The sequence below is a fragment of the Paramormyrops kingsleyae genome, chromosome 8 (assembly GCF_048594095.1).
Source record: "Paramormyrops kingsleyae isolate MSU_618 chromosome 8, PKINGS_0.4, whole genome shotgun sequence".
NCBI classification, from domain to species: Eukaryota; Metazoa; Chordata; class Actinopteri; order Osteoglossiformes; family Mormyridae; genus Paramormyrops; species Paramormyrops kingsleyae.
The window spans coordinates 35,160,886-35,174,472 of NC_132804.1; the positions used below are offsets into that span (position 1 = coordinate 35,160,886).

The 13,587-nt window shown below is 40.4% G+C and overlaps 1 protein-coding gene across 2 annotated transcripts; it reads right to left on the bottom strand.

Annotated features, from left to right (window-relative positions):
- Positions 1 to 1,559: 1,559 nt before the first annotated feature.
- On the bottom strand, positions 1,560 to 12,694 carry LOC140592328 (uncharacterized). 2 transcript variants are annotated; one of them, XM_072715741.1, is made up of 13 exons: positions 11,650 to 12,694; positions 11,132 to 11,421; positions 10,743 to 10,784; positions 8,342 to 8,407; positions 5,600 to 5,651; positions 5,233 to 5,407; positions 4,176 to 4,515; positions 3,614 to 3,817; positions 3,041 to 3,132; positions 2,532 to 2,905; positions 2,326 to 2,392; positions 1,979 to 2,144; positions 1,560 to 1,692 (listed from the first exon to the last, which is right to left on the bottom strand). In XM_072715741.1, exons 5-13 carry the CDS (start codon positions 5,642 to 5,644, stop codon positions 1,578 to 1,580), a joined length of 1,578 nt encoding a protein of 525 aa, XP_072571842.1. In that variant the 5' UTR covers positions 5,645 to 5,651; positions 8,342 to 8,407; positions 10,743 to 10,784; positions 11,132 to 11,421; positions 11,650 to 12,694; the 3' UTR covers positions 1,560 to 1,577. The 2 variants fall into 2 exon arrangements, with proteins under 2 accessions (XP_072571842.1, XP_072571843.1); XM_072715742.1 differs by lacking the exons at positions 8,342 to 8,407; positions 10,743 to 10,784; positions 11,132 to 11,421; positions 11,650 to 12,694 and adding an exon at positions 6,869 to 6,941.
- Positions 12,695 to 13,587: the final 893 nt, after the last annotated feature.

Consider the following 13,587-nt stretch of genomic DNA (forward strand, 5'->3'; position numbering starts at 1 on the left):
CTGCCATCAAAACTGAACAATCCTTTGTCAAAACCTCACTTTGATGACTAAATGATGCCCACTTCCACATGTCAATACACTCTCATATCAGCGGCAACACACTAGTCTACTTTATATAAAACACTGCAGTCTTTCACTTTTACTGTTTTTATTCAGTTACAATTCCAAATGTTTCACATAATTCCAAAAATAAAATACTGAAATCAAAATACTGCAATTACATTACAGTAGTGAAATTTATATGACAGGAAATTCAGTTAAAGCAAAAATAAAACAAACTGAACTTCACACAAAAGTTACATGTATGGATCCTGCCGTCTGTCGGGGTCGGGCCACAGGACCTCGTCCACATCGCAAGCAATATTTTCTCGGGGAAAAAAATCCCCTTGTGTGTCTAATCCATCCCTGAATTGACCTGATTTCAATATCTCCGCAGGCCTGTTCCATTGCTTGTAAAAGTGGCATTCGGGCGTGGGGTTGGCGGTCATATACGCGCCATCTCCATGCTGAAAAAAACTCCTCTATAGGATTCAAAAATGGGGAGTAAGGGGGCAAGTACACCACTTCAAATCCTTCATGATTAGTAAACCAGTCTTGGACCAGAGCAGCCCGGTGGAAACTAACATTATCCCACACTGTAAAATTTTTTGTTGTGAATTTACAATAAATAATTGGATAAATTTTGCATGACTTTCACAGTAAGGATTACAGCAATATAATGTGAAATATACTCACAGTAATTTACTTTAATTTTATATCTGTGATATTACAATGCATTGTTGTAAAAGCACAACTGTATACTGTAACTCCACAGCTTCAATGACAAAGCAATTACTGTGATATTACAGTATATTACTGGGGAATTACAACCTTTTGCTGTACATCATTACAACAAGGCCCTGTACTTTTACAGTGTGCACTGTGAAAGTAATGTACAAGTTGACAATAATTTATTGTGAATTTACAATGTACACTGTGGAAGTCATGCTAAAATTGTCCAGTAACTTACTGTAAAAGTAATGCAGATGAAGCTTCCATTTACTGTGAATTTACAATCATTGTACAATTAACCCCCTCCCCCCAACAAACAACTCTGAGGTAAAGTCAATGTTAGCCCAATGGCATATTTATTAAAAAAGAAATATTTTTCAATGTACAGGTACATTACAGTACATGTACTTAAAATGCAGAAAATGCAGAGAAATTGTGCAAACTTGCAATTCAACTACCTGTGTCACAATAACAATAATAAATCCATCTTAAAATACAGACAAATTGTGCAAACTTGCAATTCAACTACCTGTCTCACAACTCCTAGCTGTGTCACAATAACAGTAATGGACAGGATGGGAATGAGGCCTTCATGGCAAGATAAGAGAGCAAGGGAGAGAGTGATGAAGGAATGTCGTAAAGGGGTCAGGCGCTCCTCTCAGTCTCAAACATTATAATGAGTCCACACGCAACAGCATTGTGTAACAATCTTGTAGTGCAAAGTTGTCTTGAAAAATTACAAAAATAACAAGGCTACTCAAAACTGAGCCTGACAACTAACGCTGCAAAAAAAAAAAAAAAAAAAACTATAATGCCCACTCAAAGTCAATAACTTTCCTCAAAAGGGTGCTCACATGAGGGTTCATTGTTGTCCGCTTCTTGGTCTTTGAGCCTCTTTCAGGATTGATGCCCAGGAAGCACCTGTTAATAAGCAAAGATAGTTTCAGTTTTAAATAGACTTACAGTGTGTATTGCAGACAGCATTTATCAAGGTGTGCTTTTTGCTGTGCTTTTTCCCCACATCAAACCCTAATAGATTTATAATCCAAACTAGCGAAATCGAATGAGTTCGCGAGATCAGGATGGTCTCAACAGGCTAACCTCAGGTACCTCGTTTGTCAGCATTTTAAACCTCAAGACAATCATTGAGTTGGAAGCCTGTACTATAATGTGAATTACAAGATTAAATGTGATCGTTATAAAATACCTTTGAATGAACTCCAGCGTCGACGATCCAGCGGCAGGATACTCAAGGTTGAAGATGTAATAGCTGCTGAAGAAAGCAGCTACTCCATGTAAAAAGAAAGGGTGTGGGCCCATCACGACATGTCCCTCGATGGATAAAAGCCATCCAGAGGACTTCATCATGTCACCTGAAATGAACAGATACAACATTATGTGTTATGAGCACTTTGTGATCTGCTTAAGATACAAAGGGCTATACAAATGTAATTCTTATTATAATTATAATTATTTATTGTGGTCATATAGATTTCTAGAATGAAAACAAAATAATGAGTTAGAAATGTCGATACTAGATCAAAGTAACATTACCTTGAATGATCAAGCAGGGGGTGCTGGGGAGTTCTGCAGTATTGACGTCCACAGCAGTGGCACATGGCTGTAACATAGTAAATAGCATGGACGTAGGATAAAGGATAAATATTGTTCATTGGTCAGAGGTAGTAATTCATGCAAGGTAAATGTTGATAATGCAATCACCCATTTTGCATTTTAAATATTAGAATAAAAAATCTTACATCAACTTCAAGCATCAAACTCTCTTTCGGCTCTTTGAAGTACAACATTAGGAGCAGCAGGATGCAGGCAGCCTTGTCAGAGTCTGGATCATAGCAGGCCAGAACATCACGGATCTTGGGGTTGTCCAGTGTTGCACAGTAATCCAGGATGGTCTGTCCTCGTCGACTAATTGCCTCCTGTAGCTTCTGAAGGACATCGACGTCCGTCAGGAGGCCAAAGTGTGAAAATAGGCATTTCTGAGAGAAGAGAAATGGCCATTCCTGTTTGATCTCAGACATCGCTGCAGCAGGCACTTTGTTAAGGTATTTCCGCAGGATGACGTATGTCTTTTCCATCATTGGTTCTGCTCTCTCTGCCCCACTCATTCCTTCCTCTGTGTTTACAGACATACAAATGTATTGTTAGTACCCAAGTAACAATTTGGTCTTGTAGCCGCCCAACACACACAGATCTTGACCAATTACTAAAGTCTAAACAAAATTACTTAAAAAGACAGTAGATGGCATGCCTGAGTAGATGTTCAGCAGATCCCTCTTCATATTCTCCAACGTTGCCTCGGTCTCCCCCTCTGGCAAATCTGCTGGGCCCCACCTGACACACCTAGGAGCGGGCATCACAGGGTAACAATACTATTGGGGACGGTTATAGTTGGAGCAAGTCGTCTCATGACTGAAGGGTCAGCAGTTTGATTCCCTGTTGTGACTGTCTAAATAGTCCCATCCCACAGAAGTTATGTTACAGTGTAATAGTGTTGTAAACACAGGTGTATTTTATCAAACTAATTAAGGTCAAGGTATTTAGTGTACCACAACCATGCATGCCAGAGAGCCACTATGCACAATATCAGCGCCCTGGCTCAGCTAAATCCTAAATGGAACAAGGCCATAATCACAGTTAATTACACCTGTGTTTACTACACTATTAACATCGCAACATGCTTGCTGTGAAAAGGGTCCATGTCAAAGTGTCAATAAAGTAGTCAAGAGAAAAGTATGTTTTGTCCTGTTTCAGGGTTATTCATGGTCATATACAATGCTTTTGAACAAATATTGACAGACTTTACATGCATATTGCCACATACCCGTATTGGTCAACAGGGCCTCTTGCCAGTCTGGCCTCTCCTGCCATTCCCGTGCGCGGTCTTCTTTCTCTGCGGCGTTGAGCAAGAGTGTTATACCTATTTTTGTACTCCACTCTTGTTTTTACTTGTTGCAGAAGAGAGTGACATCCGTCTCCAGCAATATCACCGTGCTTGCCAATGTCGCCAAATGATTTTGGATGGCTCCTGAAAATGTGGGTGGGATAATTAGAAAATATGTCACCATTGTGGCACTTACGACAGAAGCGTACAGCTAATGTAAGTATTACTTAAAGGAACCATGTTTAAAATAAAAAAAAAATCAGGCTGAACAAGACCAAAAAAAACATCAGGCTGAACAAGACCTTCATAAAAACATGTGAATTAGTATGGTTTTCTTGAATATACTACCTCTGTTTAAACAACCATGTTTACAAAGTCTTCACTTTTGCACCCTTGTTACATCATAGGTGCAGGGAATGAATCAGTGAAAGTTACAAACAGTTGAAGGGGGTGGGGCTAGGGATTAACTGACAGCTAATATTGATAATAGTCCCATCCCTACCTGACAATGTTTCTCACAACGCTGTGGCACATGGCTCTGGTTGGGTTGCGGTCGTGCTGCATCATTTGGTCCACGAGCACGATCACGAAGGCCTTTCTCTCGTCTGGCAATGGTCTTTCTTCTTTTTCCACTCTAAGTCGAATGGCTGATGACACCTGATCCCAGTTGAGACGAAAGTCAACATGCCATGGTACGCCAGGCAGTGAAGCGCTTGACGTGCTTGGGGCAGTGCTTGGAGGGCTGGGCAACAGTTGATTTGGAGACTGGAATGTTGTGTTTGGAGAACTTGGAGCACTTGGATCAGGAGTACAGACCAACTCCGTATTAAGAGTAACAAGTCCTAGAAGACACAAAAACAATTTATTAAGTAAGATAGGGCAAGATGTAGGGCTATGGGTCAATAGACTGTGTGCTTTACTGGAGTCCTGCTCCAGTACTTCCTGGAGGAAGCACACACATTGGTTTCCTGTCAGCACTATTGGATGAAGCAATCTGAATTTATTTACGCGAGTGCCATTTGTTCGAATGTGACAATGGGTGGGGAGAACGCAGAAGTGTCCATTGACTCATTGCTCTGATAATGCCACTTAAAAAACAATAGTTAAAAAAACAGGCCAATACACTATTGGAATTACAAACTCATCATAACAGGGTCTGATTGGTTTTCACTGCTATTGTTATTAAGTTTGGAAATGCATGCAAGTAATAAGCATCAGCTGCATTCACATCTATGTATTTCCAGATGTCAAAACAGCAGTGAAAAACAGCCCAGTTCTGAGGAGTTTGTAATTACAATTATTATTTTTTATGCCTATTATACATTTCCCCAACCCATTACGTCACACTGAACAAATGTCACACACATGAATAAGGTCTATAAGCTGTGCTGCACACCTGAGATTAATCACTTCATCCAATAGTATCTGACAGGTAAATGTGTGAGCTTGGGACTATAGTTATACAAAGTCTATTGTCTACCAGTTGTGCCAATGTTCTAAGGCCCTAGTTCAGTGACATGAAAGAGTGAAAAGTGTAATGGGTGAACAGATGAATTTACCGTCCTTGATGCCCTTCATTAACTTCCGACTTTGGATAGGTTTGAGGTATTTCACCAGATCCCTCTCCTCCACCAAGGTCAGATCTTCAATAGACTCGACCCCAAGTTCATCCAGCATGGTGGTAAGAAGGTCATCAGGGAGACCAGGCAGGTATGACCACACAGCTTCCTTGACCTAGTCCCATTAAGTAGTGAATCACGAAACACTAATTTCTCATTTTTGCCATCCCTACACTGTATGCATATTTCCTACTATAGTCTGTTCAATCAACAAAGCAAATTAAAGACAAAATCAACTTTATTAAAGGCTACCAAAAAAAAAAAAACCTTTGTTTGCTATGACTACATAGCCTGCTCTACTACTCACGTCTCTCCTCACGTATCCTGTATCCTCACTTTCCTCCCTGCTCATACTGCCTCTGGGAAAGAATGGTGGAGAGCAATAAGGGACTGATCATACACATTGTATGCTGAAAGAGGATAGTAGTCCAGTAGACATTCCTGCTTAATGCACACATAATTGTCTTGGGCCACTCCTAGGTCACAGTACACACCTGTGTCACATAACTTTACAAAAGTATGTTTCTCTGAGACAAAATAGACCGAATTATAAACAACAATAACTAGCATAATCTTCCCCATAAGAAGCCCTTCATCACTGTTCTCTAGTAAAATGTACATCCCCCTTCTGTAATCTGTGCCTTTGACTGTAACATAGTTACAAGCCACTGCTGACTGTAACTGGAATGGACAACTGGCTACAGATGCCCTGATCCTGTCATTGTAATCGTCAACATGAAAATCAGTCCCCTTCTCTGCTTGTACAAGTGGAGGGAACAAGTTTCCCGCACTCAAGTACGCTTGTAGAAGTTGGTGCCTCTCTGCTAGAGTTTTGCACAAATTCTTAAAATTGTGCAATTTTCTGGCACACTGTTTAAAAAATGTATGTTTACTCTCAAATCGGAGTGTCCATAGGCGAATAAGTGGGCCAAAGTGAATGATGAGAGATGGATAGTGGCACAGATAATGGTGCTTTGGTCTGAGGGGGGCATTGGGGAAAAGCCTTGTCCTGTTGTCTATGTACTCCTCTATGAGGACTTTAAGATACGCAACCTGGCCCTCTGTAATGACCGGTGCACAGATGAGCTCAACAATCTCCCTCAGCTGCAAAATGATTTGCCACACCTCATTTTCGCAGGGATCTTTAATCCTGTCACCCACCATGAGTGGGAGAAGTCTAAGCAAACACCAGTTCTGAACTGCATGCCCACTGAGCTTGTCGCTGCTGGGAGAGAGGTCTGCTGGTTTGTCCTTACCATCGTTAACTTCATATCTGAACTGGTTCTTGCACCTGTTTAACTGCAGGTATGTAAAATGATTATCCTCAACTAAACGGTGAATATATAAAGGAAGCTATGACTCCCTCAAATAAGTCATGGCCTAGACATGGTGGTAGGCCAGGCTGGCAAACATGGAAATGTGAAAGCTGATTGAAAGGAGAGTCAAACTTGATGCCACATACAGGTACAGAGTCAGTGGCAGTAGTTTCCTGCTCTTGCAAATTACTTGCGTATGATTGGGCTGTTCTTTTGGTACCATGCGATATAGGATTAGTCAGAAAATCACCTCTACACACCTCACAGTAGCGACAAAAATAAGTAGACCGACTGAAGTTCTCCAAGAATCCCCCAATAGAATGGGATCCCAGGTTGTCTCCTGCAATGGCAAACAAAGAGCCCTTTAGTACAATGCCATCAGATGTGACTACACCTCTCTGCTCCAGAATTTTGAGGTCCTCAATCAGGGGAACAAAAACGTTATTTGCCCCAAAATACTTAAAGTCCTGTTCCCTTCATAAGACAACAAGTTGCATCTGATCAATAGAAGATCTATTATGAGGCAAGATGTCAGTCAGAGTTAGGTAAACCGCTAAAACCTTGTGCTTTTTTTTCCCTGAGCCCAGGGGGTTGACAACCTCAAAGGCATCTTGGTACAGTATTAAACCAAGTGAAGAAGGATCAGCTTTCAACATTGGATTACTTTGAAAGCCTTCTCCATCCTTGACATCCTGATAGACAGCATCAGTAGATGGCTGCAAACGTGTCATGGTATACTGTTCGCGTAGAGACTCATTTTTGAAAAGTGTCACCAATGTCTCATGTATAGGAACATACTGAGCAAAACATTCTTTGTCATTTTCATCATTGCCCAAGAGCAAAGGAACGGGATGAACATAGTTAAAACACTCTTTAAAAGCAGCCTTCCTCTTTGCATCTGTACTGAGCATTCCCCTGTTATAGAGTGTGAGTAGATCATCTCTGTTCATTTCCTCAATGATGCTGCTTATAATGGCCTGAGGGATTCCGAGTTCTTTTAGTTTCTCACTCAGAATGTTTAGGGAATTGGACAGGCCAAGTTCATGAGCACTTTGAAAGCCATCAATAATGGTTTGAATGGAGCTTGCTGGTAAGAGTAGCTTAGATTGCAATTTCAGGTAGAAAAGTGTAAGGTTCTGTAAAAATAGGTTTTCGTCGACAGCTAATGGCATTTGTGGTTCATTATGTTCCTCGGCAGCCTCTGAATATGACTGACTGGGTCCTGGCAACGGCTCTGTAGCAATAGACTTTTGTAAAACAAGGTCATCTAAAACTGAATCCTCTGCACACCTATGTTTTCTGGAAATATGTGAAGCAAAAGTCATCACGTGTGTGAACTTGCAATCACAACCTCTAAATGGACATCTAGTTTCCATTCCTCCCCTTATGTGCGCCTTCAAATGCTTAATAAGAGAGGCCAAAGTGTCACACTTAAATGCACAAGCCTCAAGCAGACATTTCAAGGGTGTGTCAGGTGGTAGAGCTGATGTGCCAGGAAGTATAGGCCCAGCAGCCTGAGGGTAGGACCTATGCTGCCTATACATATGAATTTGCAGTCCTGTGTGTTTTCTGTACCTCCGTGAGCAGTTAGGCACCCCACACTGGTAGTGATAATTGGGGGCATTGCTATGCAGTTTTGTGTGCTGAACATAGTTACACACATTCTCAGACACATGCTCACAGCCAACGAATTTACAGTTGAACATTGTGGTGCATGTTAACTAGTCACCTACCTAATCTATTTCTCCTCACTCTTAGCCTGACACTGAACAGGATGGTTAGCCTCACCCTCTGATGACCTGGAAAGAAAAGAAAAGAAAAAGGAGAAATTACACAAAGGCAACCAACAATAAGAATTTCAGTTTGAATTTCATGTCAAACAAACGGTAGTAGATAACGTGATTACCGATAATCTCAATAAAAGAAACGCTGCAAATAAAAAGACGCAAAGGAAGTGAATTGCCGGGTTTATGAGAGAAGAAGAGGGAGAAATAAGAAAAACGAACGTAAGTGAAAAGGTTGGTGTTTAATTTCGCTACGTGTACTTTTCAATGTGTTATGGTTAGGCCCTGTAGCTAAACTAGAGGATGCTGTATTATTAGCTTCAGCTAACACGGGGAAACACAGTGTCTATGTGCGGAAAGACCACTCATGAGAGGAGAATCGAGTTCGGCAACTTTACTCGAATATGTGTAGCGGACTCAAAGACTCAATGGTCTTGATGCCACACATTTAATGAATCTTTGTTTCTGTAGAAACATACAAAATACTCTCAGTACGGATGGCAACGAACATTCACAGCTTACTTCAGCAAAGAACTAAATTAATCTACTCTTCTTACATTGAAAACTCATAGCCGAAGCGTCACTAATACATGTCAAAGCGGGAAACCATACGCGGGCTATTCATGACACAAAACAAGCTAGACAGCTAGCATGGCAAACGGCACATATATCGCTTCTAAATTAAGGCCACTTAAAATTAATAAATTGTTTTATATGGCCGCCCGCCTCAATTTTTTGGTGCCGCCTCGATATTTTTTATATTTTTCAAAAAATCCGTTTTTTTCACCTCAAAAACTGTTAGAGATCGTCAATACGCACGTACACCATTTACCGTTAGTTTAACAACTAACGGTGGTCGTTTGAAATCATCTTGTGTTTCTCTCAAAATGGCCACCGTGGGTGAGAAATCTTTAGATTAGATTAGATTAGATTAGATTAGACTTTATTAATCCCACAATGGGGAAATTCTTTGAGAAAACAGCAGCAATAATGAAAAAAGACAGTACAAAAAAAGGACAGGATCCATAGGATCAGCAAAAAAATAACAATACAGATAATAAAAACAATAGAAAAACAATTTCTAAAACTGTAAAAATATATAAGTAATGTCAGCATCGGATTTTTCAATTTGACGCTTCTCGGACAATGGTTTTTATCGTTTGTCAGATTGTGTGTGGGCCCACGGTATTAAAATCTTGGCAGAACATCAATATACCGAGTAATGTTACCCTTTGCGAGCTGTTTGAGAACTTTTCTAGTTTTAGTATATCTCTGTTATATTTTTTTCGCTACAAATATAAAATCCCCTACTCACCAATATTTTAGAAGTTTGAGTCATGTAAAACAATTTATTAATTTTAAGTGGCCTAAACACATGAAACAAATAAAATGTTCTATGTCATTACATGTCACTTACGCTAACAAGGTTATGTTATTCGTTTTTAACACCAGCTCACCTGTAGAAAAATACAAAATACTCTCAGTAGATGACAACGAACATTCACGGCTTGCCTCAACAAAGAACTCAATTAATCTACTACGTCCCTGCTGAGATTCTCGTGAATACAGACTGATTCCACAGCGCGCGGCTGGTGTACTGAATAACTAAATACAACCAGAGAATGTCCAATGATACAACCCAAACTCTTGAACAAACACCACATCCCTGTTATCTTTCTTCTCAAATCACTTACATCGAACTGAGGGCACTACATATGCAGCAAAACACTTACGTGCACCGCCGCAGGCTCTCACTCTAGAGCAGACTACACCCCGCGAACAAATATGAATACAACAGGTAGTACTGAGTCAGGAACGAGAACACATCCGGCGGCTAACTGACCAGCATCCTCCAGTTCAGCTTCAAATCAAACATGGGCTACATGGCCTAACCATATAACACTTTGAAAAGTACACGTCGCGACAATAAACACTAGCTCAGTCATGTTGTAACTAGGATATCCGCTGGAATTTTTTTTTATGGACCGTTTGAATCACTAAGTTATTAAAGTTAAACCGCTAACGGTTAGCCCTGCTAATCTATGATAACCTTGACTAATTACAGAAATGTGCACACATAAATAGTAATGTTTGTCCCATCATTGGTTTTTATAAACTTTACAAACACCAGATTTGTCTAAACGGTGATAGTGACATGAAAAATTATTAGCGAAACTGTCGTCATTACTAACTACTATTAGCAAATGCTGTGAGAGAACTTTCAACAATTCCGGGCACTTGCTAACACAATGTGAACTGTGTCATGCGATAAACGTTCATTTGAAAGTAAATTATCATATTAAAATAGCATGGGTGTACAGTAAGTGCTGCAAACATGCATGCTGCTCACCTTCTCCATTCAGCCCGCAAGAAAAGAGGGAGACGACGGCGCCTTCAGTTTAATTAAAACAGTTCGGTTATGTCATGTGACTTCCCAGGGCATATTTCAATACAATATTTCACTGTAATTATACTGTTTAATGCTGTGAAATCCTTAATTTTTTTCATTGTGTTGCTGTGATATTACCGACCTTGTTGTGATATAACAGCAGGTTTTAGATTAGCAAGATTTTACTGTAAAATAAGAGTTAAATGCTGTAAAATCCAAGGATACTGTAGTTTTTACAGGTATTCATTGGGATATTACAGAGAAACTTAATTACAACAAGTTACTGTAAAATAATACTGTTCATTATTGTGAAATGCTGGTAATTTCTAACAGTGCACACAACAACAAACCTGGGCTGCTCTGGTCTATTCTGTATGACTATGTCATGAAGACCATCAAGAAATGTGAGTATTTCCTGTGTATTATAGGGCCCCAATTTGGCATGATGGTGCAGTAGCCCTTGAAGGCTAATGGCAGCGCACAATGTAATATTTCCTCCACGTTGCCCAGGGACGTGCACAATTGCCCTTTGGCCAATAAGATTACGCCCCCGTCGTCTGTTTTTCGTCAGATTGAATCCAGCCTCATCGATGTAAATACACTCATGAGGCTGAGCAGCTCCATCCATGGCGAGCATTCTCTGCAAGAAAAAGTACATATTACTGTACTGTACAGTACTGTATGGATGGCATTACTCAAAGTACACAACTACACTGATACACATACAGAATTGAACCACCTCATCACACAGGGGCCTGTTTAGCTTTCTGAATATACAGTGTCAATGTGGTACTGATCCAATGGTACAGACTCAGCTATTTGACTGCTCCTCTTTTGTATTGTAAATGTAGAGGACTGAAACACTTACCTGTACGTATTCACGTCGAAGTTCCTTCACTCTGGCATTGTTCCTTTGAAATGGAACCCTGTACAGTTGTTTCATTGTAATATGGTGCTTTGTCAAGATGCGTCTAATGGTGGTAATGCTTACTGTATTTATATTGCCAAAAACCTGTCTATCTGCAATTATGTGACTCTGTAGCTGGTGGAGACGGATCGCATTATTTGCCCTGACCATGTCCACTAATACAAGTTCTTGTTGTTCAGTAAATAGGCGTTGACGTCCACCGCCAGTAGGTCTTCTAATCATTCTGTAGAAAAAATGCAACCAGAATTTGTAATTGTTTTCTTCTATTTTTCAGTACTGTACAAACTGTATTTTACTGTATTTACTGTACTTGTATTACAGTACTGTAAAACATCTCAAGACATGATTATATGTTTCACAAAACAAGGAGCCACCCTTCAGTACAGTACTGGTGTAACAGTACATGTACGTAACATATACATGTAAGATGAGACAGTACTGTAAATACTCAAGCTACATTACTGTAGTAGAGGAATTGAAGACATACCTGTTTTCCTGTCGGAATGTCCTTATGATGGATGCGACCGTGAAACGGCTAAGATTGGGGTGGACTCTCTGTCCAGCTTCCCTCATAGTCAGACCATGGTTTATGACATGGTCCACCAAAGTTGCCCTAATGTCATCAGAAATGATGGTCCTTGCACGGCCTCTTCGTCCACGTCCTCCTCTTCCTCTGCCTCTGCCTCTAGCTCTCCCTCCCTCCATGCTGGCAAGTTCTCCAAAATGGCTTAGCTAAGGCCTTTTTGTAGCTGACTGATTGGTGTTCAGTTTTGTTAGTAAATGTTTTCAGGTGTGTGTCTAATTGTTTTCAATGACAGACTGTGTTTTGTATTTTGAATAGATGTGTTTTCCCAATGGTACTGCGAGATTTCATTTTTGAACAAAGTGTCTTATGTATGAAATAGTGTGTTGTGAGCAGGAGCAAGTGTGTTGTAGAAAGGAGCTAGTGTTTTGCAGAATTGCAACCAAAGTGCAAAGCAGCACTTTTGTTTAAGGTATGGTTACACCTTGTTTAAGGAACAGCCACAACAACTTCAAGTTGGGTTCCTTTGGTTTTAGCATCTGTCAATAGTGTTTAAGCAATTGGTAAAAACTGTAACTCCTCTATCGGGTTTAGAAAGGGAGAGTATGCAGGCAGAAAGATGTTAGAAAACCTTGTGTTATTGGTAAACCAGTCATGAACCAGAGCAGCGCGATGGAAGCTGACGTTATCCAGCCTCACTACAACAACGTAGTGAGGCTGCTCTGGCTGTGTTGGTTCCCTGTAGTCCAGCTGGAACATATGTTGTCTTAGACCATCAAGAAAAGCAAGGAGAAGCATAGTGTTATAGGGTCCTAGAATGGCATGGCGGTGGAGTACCACTCGTTGGCTGATGGCTGCGCACATAGTGACATTCCCTCCACGCTGACTAGGGACATTTACAATAGCCCGATGGCCAATTATGTTCCTCCACCTCGTCCTCCCTGATGTCCTGGACCTCCTTCTACTCCTCTTCCTCGACCTCCTCCTTTGCATCTCTTTGGATCCATTGTTTCAAACCTGAATGAGTTGACTTTGGCCCTTTTATCTATCCATCAAAGTTTCTGATTGGTGTGTGATAAATTTTGACTCCTAGTGTTTCCACTTGGTTAGTTGTGTGCTAACTGAGCTTAAACTCTGCTGACTTAAGTTAACATTATTGAATGCTAGTGCTTTCTAAATGACCACATGGTGTAAGCACTGAAAAATTTAGGGATTTGTGTGTAGAGTTTTGCAGTAACAGTTCACCAAATCTGACTCATGTGTTAAAGCAGGGGAATAGTGTTTATAGTTCAGGGAAATGGGTGTGCTTTTTGAAAAATAGCATTATGGTTTTGAAATTTTAGTTCAAAAGATTG

What these genes read in the sequence shown, in the direction of transcription:
- LOC140592328 (XM_072715741.1), bottom strand. Translation starts at nt 5,644, where the DNA reads ATGAGCAGGGAGGAAAGTGAGGATACAGGATACGTGAGGAGAGAC. An exon ending in CAGGATACGTGAGGAGAGAC is followed by an intron (nt 5,408 to 5,599) that starts GTGAGTAGTAGA and finishes TAATGGGACTAG; the next exon opens with GTCAAGGAAGCTGTGTGGTC. An exon ending in AATGAAGGGCATCAAGGACG is followed by an intron (nt 4,516 to 5,232) that starts GTAAATTCATCT and finishes TGTGTCTTCTAG; the next exon opens with GACTTGTTACTCTTAATACG.